General features: G+C 40.1%; 1 protein-coding gene across 12 annotated transcripts in view; it reads right to left on the minus strand.

Moving 5' to 3' along the window:
* The window catches only part of Erc1 (ELKS/RAB6-interacting/CAST family member 1), a 295346-nt gene that overhangs the window by 164121 nt on the left and 114411 nt on the right, over window positions 1-16814 (minus strand). For 8 of the 12 annotated variants that reach the window (XR_003843179.1, XR_003843178.1, XM_029534686.1 and 5 more), the window contains one exon: window positions 9081-9092. The exons of the other annotated variants lie outside the window; for them this stretch is intronic. Coding sequence is in view for 6 of the 8 variants with exons in the window: in XM_029534686.1 (XP_029390546.1) it covers window positions 9081-9092 (12 nt within the window). In the remaining 2 variants the exon portion in view is untranslated. The remainder of the gene's footprint in view (window positions 1-9080; window positions 9093-16814) is intronic. 12 annotated transcript variants of the gene reach the window in all.

Below are 16814 nucleotides of genomic sequence, written 5' to 3' on the forward strand. Positions count from 1 at the left end.
ATTTGAAATGTAAATAAAAAAAAAAAAAAAAAAAAAAAAAAAAAAAAAAGAAAGAAGTACCTCAATGTAATAAAGCTTATATACATGTCAATCACCCAGCCATTCCTGGAAGCAAGCCAATTTGTTCCCAGGAAATGAACTTTTAATATACTGCTGAATATGGTTTTAAGATTTCTATTAAGAATTTTTGTGTTCATATTCAGTAAAGGAAATTGCTCTATAATTTTCTTTTCTTAAAACCATTCTTTATCCGTGTGTGTCTGTGCATGTGCATCCTCTTACTGTGGGGTAGAGGTGGAACTCAGAAGGCAAGTTCTGTCCACTGTGGACTCTGAGGATCAAACTCAGATCAGCATGCTTGTGCCATCAGCTCTTTTACCCACCGATCCACTGCTCCAGACACTACTGTAGTCCTTCTTTTCCTGTTCTGTCTTTATCTAGATTTGGTTTCAATGTAAGAAATAACTTCATAAAATAAGGTTGGTAGTATTCCTTGTTTTCCTGATTCATAGAACAGACTGGAAAGCACTGATGTTCATCTTTTTTTACTAAGTTTAAACACACTTATTTTTAGTGGAGATGCATGACATTATTTTGTCCTTTAAGAAACAATGTCTCCAGAGCTAGAGAAAGTACCCAAGGAGCTGAAGGGGTCTGCAACCCTATAGGTGGAACAACAATATGCACTAACCAGTACACCCAGAACTCGTGTTTCTAGCTGCATATGTAGCAGAAGATGGCCTAGTCGGCCATCATTGGGAAGAGAGGCCCCTTGGTCTTGCAAACCTTATATGCCCCAGTACAGAGGAACACCAGGGCCAAGAAGTGGGAGTGGGTGGGTAGGGGAGCAGGGTGGGGGAGGGTATAGGGGACTTTTGGGATAGCATTCAAAATGTAAATGAAGAAAATATCTAATAAAAAGGTTAAAAAAAAAAGAAAGAAACAATGTCTCCATTCCAAATAAATCATGATCAAAATAAAGAGATCAAGGTATCAGTCCTACCTAGTGTTCTAGAAGTGACAAGCAGCAGCCAGGTATGGAGGCTGGTGATCAAAAAAATCCAACGAAATTTTATAGTTTGCTAACATTTTTCCATTTCTAAATGATCCTTAACAGAAAATCCTATCTGACTGGGCATGATGGCGAACTCCTTCAATCTCAGCACAAAAAAGACAAGGGCAGGCGGATCTCTGTATGGTCAAGGTCAGCCTATTCTACATAGTGAGTTCCAGATCAGATTACAGAATGAAACCTTGTCTCGATTAAACACAAATGAAAATAAGAAAATCCTATATGGAGTCACACCACCCTTATGGTAGTCCAGAAGAGCAAACATGCAATCTGGATTCATGTTTTAACCAATAAAAATACATGGTAGTTACTAAAGTTAGCACAAGTGTGTTTGATTTCTTCTGAATTTCCTAAGTCACATAAAAAGTGTTGCCCTTCTTACCCTCTAGTCTTTGTGTTAGGCTTTTTGGGTGAATTAATATAATCTTTAAGGTACTTCTTGTCTGTCTCTTTTGCAAGCTTTTTTCCAACAGGTGATGGTTCCTGACAGTGTCCAGCCAGTAATTACTGTATTTTCTGAAACTCTGCCCTCAGACTTCAGCAGAGGTATTTCCACCAATGAGTAAGTAATCCATCAGTCCTACTGACTACCATGTCTTCTCCCAGGTATGGGTCACATACACATCAGCCAACAGTCACAGCTGAGGAGGTTCTAGTGGATGATCATAATGGCAGCTGGAAGGACATACCACCAATAATAACTTAAAAGAAGCTCAGAGTCAGCACAACACAGCCAGCGTGGTAATCAAGGTGTGTGTGGGAGGGTGAAAATGCAAAAAACCTTAACTTCAACTATCTAGTAGATATTTCATTATCTGGTGGCTTCTTACTTGAGACAGTCCATCATGACTCCAGCATCAGCGCACACTATAGATGTCCCAGTTGTGTATAGATTCTACTGGATTACCTCTGGTAGGTATTCTGTGGACAGAACCTTAACCATCAATAGACTCTCCAATTTACTGTGATATAGGCTTTCGAAGTATTCCCTAACAATTTTTCAAGTTTCATGAGAATCGACCCTTATTATCTTCTGTATACTTTTTAATTTTTATACTTACTTTTATAATTCTTTCTCCCTGCCCCCCCTAGCATTTCCTGTCCCTCCCTCTGCCCTTGTCTGGAACCAACAATCCCTGTATGTCCAACAATATTTCTTTTATGAAACTAAGCACATCAACACTCTGTATCTGCAACCATTATATTATCATCTTTGAACTGTCTCCTTATAAATAAGTTTATCTCTTCTGACTTGGGCTTGAAGTCTACTTTGTCAGATATAAGACTGAAGGAATGGCTACCCAGAGACTGTCACACCTGGGGATTCATCCCAGACACAGTCACCAAACTCCAACACTATTGTGGATACTAAGAAATGCTTGCTGAAAGCAGCCTGATATGGCTGTCTCCTGAGAGGCCCTGCCAGGGCCTGACAAATACAGGATCAGATACTTGCAGCCAAACATTGCACTGAGTGCGGGGTCCCCAATGGAAGAATTAAGAAGGACTGAAGGAGGTGAAAAGATTTACAACCCCATAGGAAGAACAGCAATATCAACCAACCAGAACTCCCCCAGACCTCCCAGGGACTAAGCCACCAACCAACCAAGGAGTACACATGGCTCTAGCTGCATATGTAGCAGAGGATGGCCTTGTCAGGCATCAATGGGTGGAAAGGTCCTGGGTCCTATGAAGGTGCGATAGATGCCCCAATGTAAGGGAATAGAGGGCAAGGAGGGGAGGAGTGGTGGGTGGGTAGAAGAACACCCTCATAGAAGCAAGGGGAGAGGGGATGGGATAGGGGGTTTGGGGGGGGGTACCAGGTAAAGGAATAATGCTTAAAATGTAGATAAATTTAAGGAAGGAAGAAGGAAGGAAGGAAGGAAGGAAGNTCTTCCCTTTCTCTTTGTCTTCTTCTTTCCTCTCCCCCCCCCCCATCTCTCTTTCTCATTGCATTTCTATAATAAAGCTCTTAAACCATAGAGTCTGCTTTGCTCCATCAAGGCCCGCTGTGTACCCTGGTCAGTGCTGGGAATTTCTTTCCCATTCCCTCTGTCCCACAACCCTGGAGTGATAGCAAGGGGGATCCCCGTAGGGGCTGCCCCTTCTCCATCCCCCGCCGTGTGGGTCAGAGGCAATGCCCACCCAGGACCAAGTGGAAAGCGCCTGGCAGGCCCCCAATGCCTGCATCCACCTGCCCAGAGCACAGGGGAACTCTGGCGGGGAGCTAAGCCAAGCTTCCTCCCCTTTTTCCCCAGGAGACCGTCCAGACCCCCCCCCCCCTTTTATTTTATTTTGTTCCCAACACAGGACCACCAGCCTAAGAGACGCATGATCTACAATAAGCTTGGCCTTCCTGCATCAATCATCAATCAAGAAAATGTCCCATAGGCCAATCTGGTGGTGGCATTTCTTCAAGTGAGATTCCTTCTTCCCAAATGACTCTAACTTTGACATAAAATTTGCTAGCAGAGCACAAGGAAAAAGGTTTCTTTTTCCTTGGTTTACCTTAAATGAATACTGATTTATTTAGATGGATATGTTTGATTCTTTTCTAGTTCTTATTTGCTACTCTAGTCCTCTCATCAGACTTATTTACTGCTATATTCTAGAACTACGTACGACTGACTCTCTCCGCTTTCTTCCTCTTGTGTATAGAATTCCTTTAAGTACTTACTATAGTGCTGGTTTTGTGATCATTAATAGCTTTCATTTCTGCTCATCTTGAAAAGTCTTTATCTCTCCAACAATTAAAAGGTATGTATTTGGGGGCTGGTGAGATGGCTCAGTGGGTAAGAGCATCGGACTGCTCTTCCAAAGGTGCAGAGTTCAAATCCCAGCAACCACATGGTGGCTCACAACCATCCTTAACAAGATTTAACTCCCTCTTCTGGAGTGTCTGAAGACAGCTACAGTGTACTTACATATAATAAATAAATCTTTTAAAAAAAATAAAAAAATAAAAAAAGGTATGTATTTATAGCAAATATATAATTTTGCCTGACAATTATTTTCAGGATTTAAAGGACAGAATTCTATGCCTTCCTAGATTTTAGGGTTTCTGTTGGAAACTCTGAAATTATCCCAGTGAGTCAGTCTGTCTTTGTAAATGAACTGTGCTTGTCTCTGGAAGCTTTCAATAACTTCCCTTGCTCTCCAGTGCTCACATTTAACTAGGGCATTGTAGTGGCTATTCTTGGTTGTCAACTTGACTGTATTTGGAATGAACTACAATCCAGAATTGGAAGGTTCCCCAGTGACCCTAATCTGGAGGATGGGAGATAGAAGTTTCTGATCTGGATCTTGGTGTGGAGATCTTGAGACACAGTGGCTACTGATTCTAGAAGATTAAGACAGGGCTGCTTGTGGACGTTGTACATCGTGGTGCGGAGCCTAGTGCGCACCACGATGTACAACGTCCACGAAGGAAGGAAGGAAGGAAGGAAGGAAGGAAGGAAGGAAGGAAGGAAGGAAGGAAGGAAGGAAGGAAGGAAGGAAGGCTGGCTATTTTTGTCCATTTCCTGCTAATCACTTTGCATACTTAAAACTTTCCATTCTTTAGCTTATATTCTGTGTATAATTTTGCCAATAAGGTTCACCTCTTGTAAACAATGAAGGGCTTGCTAGATTTTAATTTCTTTATATTAAGGAGGGGGGGTTAAATTTTCTTTTTATTTTATGTATATGGGTTTTTATATTCATTTATTTATATACTGCACATATGTGTTAAATGCATGCAGAGCTCAGATAACATTATCAAATCCCTTGGAACTAGAATTATCTAAAATTGTAAACCACCACAGCAGTGTTAGGAACGGAACCTGAGTCCCTTGCAAGAGGAGCACGTACTCTTAACTGCTGAATCATGTCTCTAGTACTTGGCTCTTGAATTTGGATTCACTCAATTGGTTTACATTCTTTTCTTGTGGAACTGGGAGCGTCAACATTTGGGGTACTACTAAAAGAATATTTGCTGGCTTCTGTAATTTTGATGATTACTTTCTTGGTTGGTATTTTAGTTTCTGTTTTGTGATAAACAGTAAGACCAAAAACAACTTGTGTGTGATAGTTTACTTCATCTTATATGTCTAGGTAACAGTCTATCACTAAGAAAAGTCAGGGCAGAAATACAAGTGGGGCAGGTACCTGGAGGCAGAAACTGAAGCAGAGAGCATAAAAATCATGGAGGGGTGCTGCCTACAGGCTTGTTCTTCATGACTTGCTCTGACTGCTTTCTTATAGTATGCAAGACTGTGGGGAATTGCAGGCTGGTATCCAGTTGAGCTGAGGTCTGAACCCTGATGGTCATAATTCTCCCTCATGACACAGTAGGCATTCGCTCAGGCTCTTGGAACTCCAGGTCCCTGCCTAAGGTACCACCTCCCACAGCCCCCATAAGAGAAGAAGGGTCAGTGGTCACATAAGCAATGGCCCAAACTTCTGACCTTCAGGTTAAACTCCTCCCCAGTTACATAGCAACAGTGAAGACCATAAAAAGGGATGTTCAGCCCACCAAGCTCTCTTACTCTTACCTTCTTACTCTCACTCCTTTGTTCCTCTACCTCTCACTTCTCTCTCTTCTTCCCTTTCTCTTTGTCTTCTTCTTTCCTCTCCTCTCTCCCTCTTTCTCTCTAGCCTTTCCTTCCTTCCTTCCTCCCCCCCCCCCCATCTCTCTTTCTCATTGCATTTCTATAATAAAGCTCTTAAACCATAGAGTCTGCTTTGCTCCATCAAGGCCCGCTGTGTACCCTGGTCAGTGCTGGGAATTTCTTTCCCATTCCCTCTGTCCCACAACCCTGGAGTGATAGCAAGGGGGATCCCCGTAGGGGCTGCCCCTTCTCCATCCCCCGCCGTGTGGGTCAGAGGCAATGCCCACCCAGGACCAAGTGGAAAGCGCCTGGCAGGCCCCCAATGCCTGCATCCACCTGCCCAGAGCACAGGGGAACTCTGGCGGGGAGCTAAGCCAAGCTTCCTCCCCTTTTTCCCCAGGAGACCGTCCAGACCCCCCCCCCCCTTTTATTTTATTTTGTTCCCAACACAGGACCACCAGCCTAAGAGACGCATGATCTACAATAAGCTTGGCCTTCCTGCATCAATCATCAATCAAGAAAATGTCCCATAGGCCAATCTGGTGGTGGCATTTCTTCAAGTGAGATTCCTTCTTCCCAAATGACTCTAACTTTGACATAAAATTTGCTAGCAGAGCACAAGGAAAAAGGTTTCTTTTTCCTTGGTTTACCTTAAATGAATACTGATTTATTTAGATGGATATGTTTGATTCTTTTCTAGTTCTTATTTGCTACTCTAGTCCTCTCATCAGACTTATTTACTGCTATATTCTAGAACTACGTACGACTGACTCTCTCCGCTTTCTTCCTCTTGTGTATAGAATTCCTTTAAGTACTTACTATAGTGCTGGTTTTGTGATCATTAATAGCTTTCATTTCTGCTCATCTTGAAAAGTCTTTATCTCTCCAACAATTAAAAGGTATGTATTTGGGGGCTGGTGAGATGGCTCAGTGGGTAAGAGCATCGGACTGCTCTTCCAAAGGTGCAGAGTTCAAATCCCAGCAACCACATGGTGGCTCACAACCATCCTTAACAAGATTTAACTCCCTCTTCTGGAGTGTCTGAAGACAGCTACAGTGTACTTACATATAATAAATAAATCTTTTAAAAAAAATAAAAAAATAAAAAAAGGTATGTATTTATAGCAAATATATAATTTTGCCTGACAATTATTTTCAGGATTTAAAGGACAGAATTCTATGCCTTCCTAGATTTTAGGGTTTCTGTTGGAAACTCTGAAATTATCCCAGTGAGTCAGTCTGTCTTTGTAAATGAACTGTGCTTGTCTCTGGAAGCTTTCAATAACTTCCCTTGCTCTCCAGTGCTCACATTTAACTAGGGCATTGTAGTGGCTATTCTTGGTTGTCAACTTGACTGTATTTGGAATGAACTACAATCCAGAATTGGAAGGTTCCCCAGTGACCCTAATCTGGAGGATGGGAGATAGAAGTTTCTGATCTGGATCTTGGTGTGGAGATCTTGAGACACAGTGGCTACTGATTCTAGAAGATTAAGACAGGGAGATCTCTGAGTTCAAGGTCATCTGGGATTAAAGGTGTGGTGGCACACACCTTTAATCTGGGCTACACCTTCTGCTAGAGACCATATAAGGACATTGGAAGAAGGGAGTCTGGTTCTCACTCTTTCACCTTCTTGCCGTGTGGGACTAAGCAACTGCTAGACCCTTGGACTTCATTCACAGCTACTACTGAACCATTGTTGGGAATTGGACTGCAGACTGTAAGTCATCAATAAATTCCTTTATTATATAGAGACTATCCATAAGTTCTGTGACTCTAGAGAACCCTGACTAATACAGGCATCTCCTGGCATGGTTTTCTTCTGGTTGTGTCTGCCTGAGGTTCCAAATATCTCTCCTATGGCTGTATTTTATCTCAATGTAAAAAATTTCTTATTTATATATTTCTTATTATTTATATATTTCTTATATTATTTATATATTTATTATTATATTATTTCTTATATTATTTCTTATATTTATTATTTCTTATATTATTTCTTATATTATTGAGTGTTTATTCTATGCCTCAATTTTTTTCTCAAATTTCTTTTCTAGCAAATGGATTTATTTGGTTGCTTTCTTATTCATGGCCCAAAGTTCTTGGCTGCTATTGTCTAAATGCACTTTTCTTCAGTCTGTGTCCTAATACTGATATTTTTCCTTACCTCACTCATTTGCTTTTGGAATCTTCTTTAAATTTCTAGCTGTGGTATTTTGAATTCTTTGGGATTCCCACTATTTCGTTATGTTTGGTCTCAGCTACTGAGGAGCTGCAGGCGTTGGGAGCTCTCTACTAGCTTGCTTTCCCACTGTTTTGTGTTTCTATTTTATGATGTTTTACGTGAAGAGATGGGAAGGGTTTATTTCCCCTACTAAATGGGTAGTTTTCCTTCAGGTTATGATCTCCACTACTAACAGAGGACAGAAGCAAACAACAGTGAAGACAACAAATCAAATATCAAAGTGAAATAAAAAGCAATTGGGTTCATTTTGGAACATAGTCAAAGAATGGAGTCTTGTGGGAGGAATTCTAAGTACTTGTGAGAAAATGCCAAGAAAACAAGACCATTTTCCCTGTGCCCCTATGCTCTAGTGCTACTTAGAGTAACTCATTCAATCTTTACATTTAACAACCATCCCAATTTTATAGAACAAAACTTACACATCAGAAGCCTATGAAAACCCAAATAATCTGGAATTACTTTTCAATCTGGAGTTCATATAACATAAAGAGACAGGAAGATCAGAAATATAAAACCAATATGGGTTACCTACTTAAATACCCTGTCTGGGAAAAATCAGACCTAAAACAAAAGATCACAGCTAAATATTGTCATTTGGCTGCCTGAACCTGGGGCAATCAGTTTCTTTGTGCCTACTTCCTCATGAGAATAACAACCTCTGCCTACTGCTAGCCACTAAGTATCAAGAGATGGGCACTTTCATACACAGGAACAACATATCAATTATTATGACAAGAAAATTGCTAGGTAATGTATATAATATAAACAAGCTTATAATTTAACTCTATCATAGTTTTTTACTTCAATTTACATCATTATTGTTCCTTTCACCCTGCTTAAGTTCTTACCCAAGACACTGCTAGTAAAGTGCTATCAAGATGAAACAAGCTCACCCATACTATCTAACCCCTGGTGACTCTTTACATCTTCAGTTCTTTCAGTAAAAACCCACTCAGACCTGCATTCTGAACATTCTCATATCTTCCAAAGAACAAAAGTTTGCATTCGCTGCTATGCAAAGCTTACTTCCTTGACATTTTGTATGCTCAGAACTAGATCTGGGCATCACTTTCCTGAAATACATTCTATCATTTTAGTCCTTATTAGAATGGAAAATAAGGTTAGTGAATGAGCCTCAATTACATTCACTTTGTTTTATAGCAAGCATACTGACCTTGAGGTGAGACTGAAGAAACAGCAAATCCAGGAAGAAAACGTGAAAGAGAAAGTTAGAAAGAATTAATAAGGACAATACTTAAAAATACTAACATTCATGAATGGGCATAAGGCATAAAACCCAGAATAAAGAGGACAGGGTCATGCAGATTCATCACAGGTGCTAAAACTTAGAAATTGAGATCACAACAAATACATTTCCTATTAGAGTTTAATACTTTTTTGAAAATTCTTTTAAAATGTTTGTCCAACATTGACCAAACATTCTTGGGGAGAGGAGAGCAAATTTCTTAAAAGTGGGTGGATGTTGTCAGTTCTCTCATTTAAACAGCTAAAACTGGCTTTAGTTGTAGGTTGGCTTTTAAATTAATGTAATTACTTTGTATGCATGGGTGTAGGCATATGTAAACATACTATGGCATGTGTATGGAAGTCACAGGACAACTTGTAGGAGTCTATTCTCTCATTCCACCATGTGGGTTTCCGAGGATCAAACTCAGGTTATCAGGGTTGGTGGCAAGTACCCTTACCAGCTGAGCCGCCTTGCTGGCACTGGCATTAGAGGTTTTATATTAGACATCAGCATTCAGTCAGTTGAGTTTTTTACACTCCCCCTTAAGTCTGGTTACTCTCTCAACATCCTACTTCATGAAGAGGACTTAGGTCACCAAAAGGGGGGGAGGGGACCCAAAACTGACAGCTGCTGTTCTTAGATTATAAAACTAATATCCTTAAAAGAATTTGAAAAACATTTTTCTCAAAGTCAAATTTCCTTAATCATAACTCATATTAATCTATCTAAATCTGCTAAATCCCTTGAGTAAAAACAATCTAACAACAATAATGAACAAGAATGGCTCTATTTAAAAAATGTTATTTCCAACATTGTCCAGCATTTAGACCTACAAAGTAGCCATGTTTAAGAGCCCTCCACTGCACAGATGTTCTGAGTCCTTACTGCCTTTTATAATAGGCAGGCTTCTTTTTCTGAAAAGTAGTCAGTGTAAGGGAAATCAGTACTACTTCCTCAGCAGTTAAGATTTATAATGCCCAATGTCATCATGATTGTTTTCATGACCTAATTTTTACTTTAAGAATCAAAAGCAGAGCATTCATCTCTCTCTGCCTCCTAACGCAGACACATTGGAACCAACTGCCTTCCATTTCCACCACAACGCCTTCCCACCATGATGAACTACACTCTCAAACCATGAGCCAAAATAAATCCTTCTTCCTTTAAATTGCTTCTTGTAAGAAATCTGGTTACCACAACTAAGTAACTAATACAGTAAATTGCTACCAAGGAGTGGGACTGTTGATGTAATAAACTTGACCATGTGGTGCTTTAGCATTTGGAACTGATTTGTGAAAGTAATGTGGAAGAGTTTGAAGCAGGATGCTAGTGAGGTCCCAGAATGCAAGCCAAGATTAATGGGCCATTCTGGTAAGAGTTTGGAAGACCCAGATGCCAATAGAAACGCAAACAGTAAAGGCCTGGTAGAAAAGGTTTCAGGAGGAAATTAAGACTATCAAAGAGTGGGCTTTAACCTACTCATACTCTGGCAAAATTTTTTCTTGTGTTCCACCATGTCCTATAAACTTAAGTGAGAGTGAATTCAAAAGTAATGGACTAAGCTGTTTGTCAGAAATTTCAAGATCACATAAAATATAGACTGATTTCCTCAGATTTACAGTAAACAGAGCAGAAATAGATGGGAATATATTTCTTAAATATATGCACTTAGGCAAGAAAAGAAACATAAGTAAGTTGAAAGTTACAGACAAGATGAAAGTGGAGGAAGTAGGTGCAATTATTAGAGTGATAAATGCACCTAAGGAAAAAAACCTCAAATTCATACCTAAACAATAGGAAAGGTTCCCTGAGGACAAGACCTCACTAAGGCTCCAGAGCTTGCAAAAATGCATTCATTTGAAAGAGGAGACTGAACTGAGACTGGAAATAAAGGGACTGAATAACAGCTACCTAGGGAAATGGTTTCCCAGGCTCAGCTGCCAAAACACAGAATCGTTACAGCCATGGAGGAGCTACACATTGTCCGTGCAGCAGAACTTGGCATCACCGTCCATGTGGCTTCCAGGCACACAGAATTCAAGTGTGGTAGTGTCCTAGAGGCTTGCAATAAGATGGCAGAGAAACACTGAGGATGGACAGTAGACAGTGGAGTTGGACTGCCTGCAAAAGGACCTTAAAAGGCCAAAGGAGGAAGCTATACAGGTAGGAAGAGAGTTAGAATGGAGACTCCAAGACATCTAAGATGCCAGGATTGTAAGACTTAGACTGAGGAAAGCTATAGGCAAAGAGTGAAGTTGGCCTGAGGGGTGGGGCGAGGGGGTTGGGGGAGCTAAAGGGTGGGGCTACCTAAGGCTGTGGGAGTCTCAATGATTCCATCATAAGCCAGCAACAAATAGAACGGTAACATTTGCTGTTTGTGCAAATGGGTTTCAGTGTTACTTTAGTCCATCTTCCCATATTATGTTCAAGGGGCTTTATAGTTTGTTTTGGTTATTAAAAAATATTTGTGTATGTCTGTCTATGTGTGCACATGTGTGTGCCATAGCACATATATGGAGGCAGAAAGACAACTGGCAGAAGTCTCTCCCTCTACCATTGGATCCTGGGGCTCTCACTCGGGTTGCCATGCTTGGAAGCAAATGCCTTTGTCCACTGAGCTGCCTTGCCCTTTGGACACAGGGCTTCTGAGCAATATTACAACTATTGAGATTTTGGTCATTAGTATAGGTAAAATAAAAGTATCTTACACTGTGAGATATTCATGAGCCTTTGAAGAACAGGGATGGAACGTTCTAATTTTAAATATATATTTAAACTGATAAGGGAGTAGACATATGATAGTTAATCTTTCTTGTCAATGTGATTAGATTTACAGTCATGCTTGTGAGGAAAGGTTTAGCTGAAAAGGGAAGATCTACCCATAGGTTAGAGTTACAGACTGAATAAAAAAGAAAAGATGAGAAGAAAAGAAAGAAGGAAGAATGCTTTATATATATATTTTTTCCTTTATTTACATTTCAGATGTTATACCCTGTCCTGGTTTCCCCTCTGAAAAACCACCCTTCCCCCTATGCACTCCCCCCTCCCCCTGCTCACCAACCCACCCACTCCCACTTCCTGGCCCTGGCATTCCCCCACACTGGGGCATAGAGCCTTCATAGGACAAAGGGCCTCTCCTCCCATTGATGTCCAACTAGGCCATCCTTTGCTGCATATGCAGCTGGAGCCATGAGTCCCACCATGTGTGCTCTTTGGTTGGTGGTTTAGTCCCTAGGAGCTCTGGGACTACTGGTTGGTTCATATTGTTGTTCCTCCTATGGGGCTGCAAACCCCTTCAGCAGAAGGATGTTTTTTAAATGGAAAAGAAAGCAAAGCATCAATATGTATTACTATCAGCTCTCTAAATGCCAATGCAATGTGAACAACCTCTCATATTACCCTTGCTCCCTGCCATGGTGGGCTGAATCTTCTTTACCTTCACATCTTCCCCCCCCAAAAAAAAATAAGTAAATAAATAAAATTTCATGTGATCAACAATTTAGTTTGTTCTTAAATTAAAAAAAAATATTCTTTACTATACAAGTCTAATTCAATATACACTTAGAACCAAAGTTTAAGGTCATAAAAGATTTAAAAAGCAAGGATAATACTTATCTACATTACAAAAGAAAAGTAAGGAAAAGAAAGGAAAAGAAAACAGAGAAAGAAGCCAGAAGTCCACACCTGTAGTTTTGAGGCAGGAAGATCAAGAGTTCAAAGCCTGTGGGGGCTTCAAAGAGACTCAGACTCAAATAAAGGTGGGTACTTGGGAAATGACTCGGTGGGTAAAGAGCTTGCTGCACAAGCAGGAGGGTCTGAGTTCATATCACTAGCACCCTTGTAAGAGCTAAGAATGCTGACACACATCCATAACCGCATTGTTTGTGAACAGAAACAGGCATGTCATTGGTCAGACACCCTCGCCCAAATTGGGAGCCTCAGGTTTGGTGAAAGATTTTCCTGGTCTCAAAAAACTAAAATTATTAGAGAGAAAAAGGGAAGATGACCTATGACTTCCCCATGTGCTGGGGTCAACTAAAAGTGAGCTCTGTGTGGCTGAAAAATAGAGATTGTTTTTACTGTAAATTCTATTGAAGAGGATAGCAGGGTAAGGGAGTGGGGACACTGTGATAGGATGTGGGAACACGCCTCTGAGGTCACAGATATATATTCTTCCTCTCTAGTTAGAGACAAAATATCCAGGAAGCTAAATCCTAATAAGTTGTCCATAACCTAAAAATGATATTCTGGGCAAACCCAGGTGTAGGGTGGACAGGACATCTTGGCAACTTTCAAATCATATTCCACAACAAACACGGCTGGATCAGCTTTCACATCCCTTAAGTGGACAGAGCTGGAAAGCAGACCCAGTGCTAGGACTTGGAAAGTCCTCTCTCCTCTAGTCACTTTACTAGGAGATATTACCTGAGTGAACACAATGAATTATCTAGGTCTTGGAAATAGGACTGAGGTTACATGAGAGACAAAGGTGCCCTGCTTTGGCTTTACAAATGCCATCCAGATTATAAACCTCCATTCCTGGAACTAGATTTCAGACTTGCTTAACCAGCCTCTAAGATCATCACAAACATGTAAAACAACATCTTTTTTTTTTTTTTTTTAAATATCTACCCCTCCTGCTCCTATGACAACTTCCCTAACTACATTTATATTTCTTATTGAAAGTGAACTGGTAAGTGATTAGTTTCAACTGGAAAAAATGTAGTTGGTCAAAGAGTGTTACTACACTAAATCGAAAGAATCATTAATACATCGTCTAACAAACACAACAATTTTCTTAAGAACCAATATGGGAAAGGAACTGTTCATTTATTACCTTCATCCACAAAGAATAATTCTGATAACTTTTTAATGGTAAAGAAGTAATACGAAAATCAAAGATAATTTTGTTTAAATTTTATCAGTTTGCTTTTCTTTTTGTACTTAAACAGTGTTGAATACCTTCTAGAATTAAATTGTACATGCTAAAGTACAAGATGGAATTGCAGATCTATCGGGGGCTACTTAAAAAGAGTGTCCCAGAATGGATATGCAGCTCAAATGGTAGACTGATTATTTTTTAATATGCACAAAGCCCCAGGATAAGTTTCTAACACTACATAACCCAGGAATGGCACACAACTATACTCCCAACACACAAGAAATAGAGGCAGAAGAATCAGAAAGTCATAGCTACACAGCAAGTTTATGACCAACTTGGACTCCATAAGATCGTGTCTCCTAATACCAGTGTCCCAGCACAGTAACATTAACCTCAAAGATTCTTGGGCAAGAGAGGAAAAAAAAAGACTAATACAATATGACTAGCACATAGAACCAACCAAGAGAGAGCACTGGTTGGTTTTATTTAAAGCAGAGAGTACGTAAGAGGTGTGGCTCAAATTGATGGCTGTAATTGTAATCAAGTAAAATCCAGCAACAGGAGCAACAATTTATAAGAAGACTGAGCCTTACATACACACTCTTAATCAAGGATGGTGCAGACACAGAAACCTGGGGATGGAGTATTCTTTATGGGAGACTGGCTATCTGAGAATGGCAGTGATACAGAGAGAACATGCACATTGCAACATTAAGATACATAAACCCCAGAAGAACAGGAGAAAAAAAGCCAAAAGAAAAACATACAGGAAACAAAGGAAGGGCAATACAAGAAGTAAACCTCAGTCAGATACAACAGACACAGACACATTCTCCAGCACTAAGTCTGGGAACAAAGACTATGAAATCACCCCAGCTATCTCAGAGAGAGTACATGGACCAACTCCAAAAACAAGCCCTGCTCAGTTTATAAAAATGGAATTCAAAGCTGAAAGGAAATGAAAATCTACCTTAGTTTCTCAGCAAACTGTGATACAGTACAAAGTCACTTCTGCTCAAGATACTGGGTTAACTTTAAGCACAGAGACAATTCCCATCGAGATGAGAAGCCTTCAATAAGTGTTCTGACCAAAGAGGGCTGGGGAAAGACCAATAGGGCTGGGATTTTGTTACTTTGGAGTTTTTTGAGTATGTGGTGGTCATGGTCATGGTCCTGGTGATGGTGGTGGCTGTTTGTAAGCAAGAAATTTTGTGGTCTTCAAACAATATTACAAAGTTGTATGACCAGAGAATGGATACATCTATCTAATTATACAATGTATTCCAATGTATAAAAAATGGAGTCTGGGGTGGGGGGTGGGGGGGGTGGGGGGTGGCACACACCTTTAATCCCAGCACTCGGGAGGCAGAGGCAGACGGATTTCTGAGTTCAAGGCCAGCCTGGTCTACAAAGTGAGTTCCAGGACAGCCAGGGCTATACAGAGAAACCTTGTCTTGAAAAACCAAAAAAAAAAAAAAAAAGAAGAAGAAGAAGTCCGGGAAGCAGCAGATCATTTAAAACTACCGTATGACCCACCCACCCCACGTATAGGCATGGACCTGAAGGACCTTACGTCCTACTGTAGAGATACTTGCACACCCACGTTCATTGCAGCTTTATCCCCAATAGCTAGGAAACGGAATTAAACTAGATGCCATTCACCTGATTAATGGGTAAGGAAGATGTGGTAGATACACATAACAGAACATCACTCAGCTGTAAAGAAAAGGGAATCATGAAATGCAGAGAGATGGATGGAACTGGAAAAATACTAAGTGAGGACATCAGATACAGAAAGACAAACACCTCACACATTCCCTCTCACACGGTGTTTCTAGCTCTCAATCCTGTATGTTTAACTTAGCCCTACTTCTTATTCTCTTTCACAACATGTCCATCACACACACACACACACACACACACACACACACACACAAACACACACAGTATTAAGCTAAAAAAATGAATCATTTTAAAGCTAGCTGTGTACAACAGAAAACAATACTTCAAATGAAGTCTTTCAATTTAAAAATCAAACAAGAAAGGAATATTATTCAGAAATATCTTTGTTGAAACAGTAAAATAACAGTCTTCAAAAGTATGACATCTTAGTGCAAGTGCAGTACTGATGATTTCAAGCTCCTCAAAAAGTATGTAAGTGTGTACACACAAACATGCTATGGAAAGGGAGAAGTGAAAAGATCAACATGAATGAAAATGCACACAATCTATATTCTTAGAAGATTGATTAAAAGAATTTTATCAAAGGGGCTGGAGATAAGGTTCAGTGGATAAAAGCAATGGTTGCTTGCCCAGAAGACCCAGGTTGGATTCCTGGAATTCATATGGTGGCTACAATCATTTCTTTCTTTCTTTCTTTCTTTCTTTCTTTCTTTCTTTCTTTCTTTCTTTCTTTCTTTCTTTCTTTGTTTTTAAGATTTATTTACTTAGTATGTAATACAGTGTTCTGCATGAGGCTAGAAGAGGGCACCAGATCTCAGTATAGAAGGTTGTGAGCCACCATGTGATTGCTGGGAATTGAACTCAGGACCTCTGGAAGAACAGCCAGTGCTCTTAACCTCTGAGCCATCTTTCCAGTTCGCTTACAATCATTTCTAACTCTAGTTCCAAGGGGATCCAACAACCTCTTCTGACCTCCAAGGGCACCAGGCACACACACAGTGCATACACGTACATGAAGACAAAACACTGGCACACATAAAAATAAATAAATCATCAAGAACAATAGAATATATAGTTAATCAAACCAAAATGTA

This window comes from Mus pahari, chromosome 2 (assembly GCF_900095145.1).
Source record: "Mus pahari chromosome 2, PAHARI_EIJ_v1.1, whole genome shotgun sequence".
In the NCBI taxonomy this organism is placed as follows: Eukaryota; Metazoa; Chordata; class Mammalia; order Rodentia; family Muridae; genus Mus; species Mus pahari.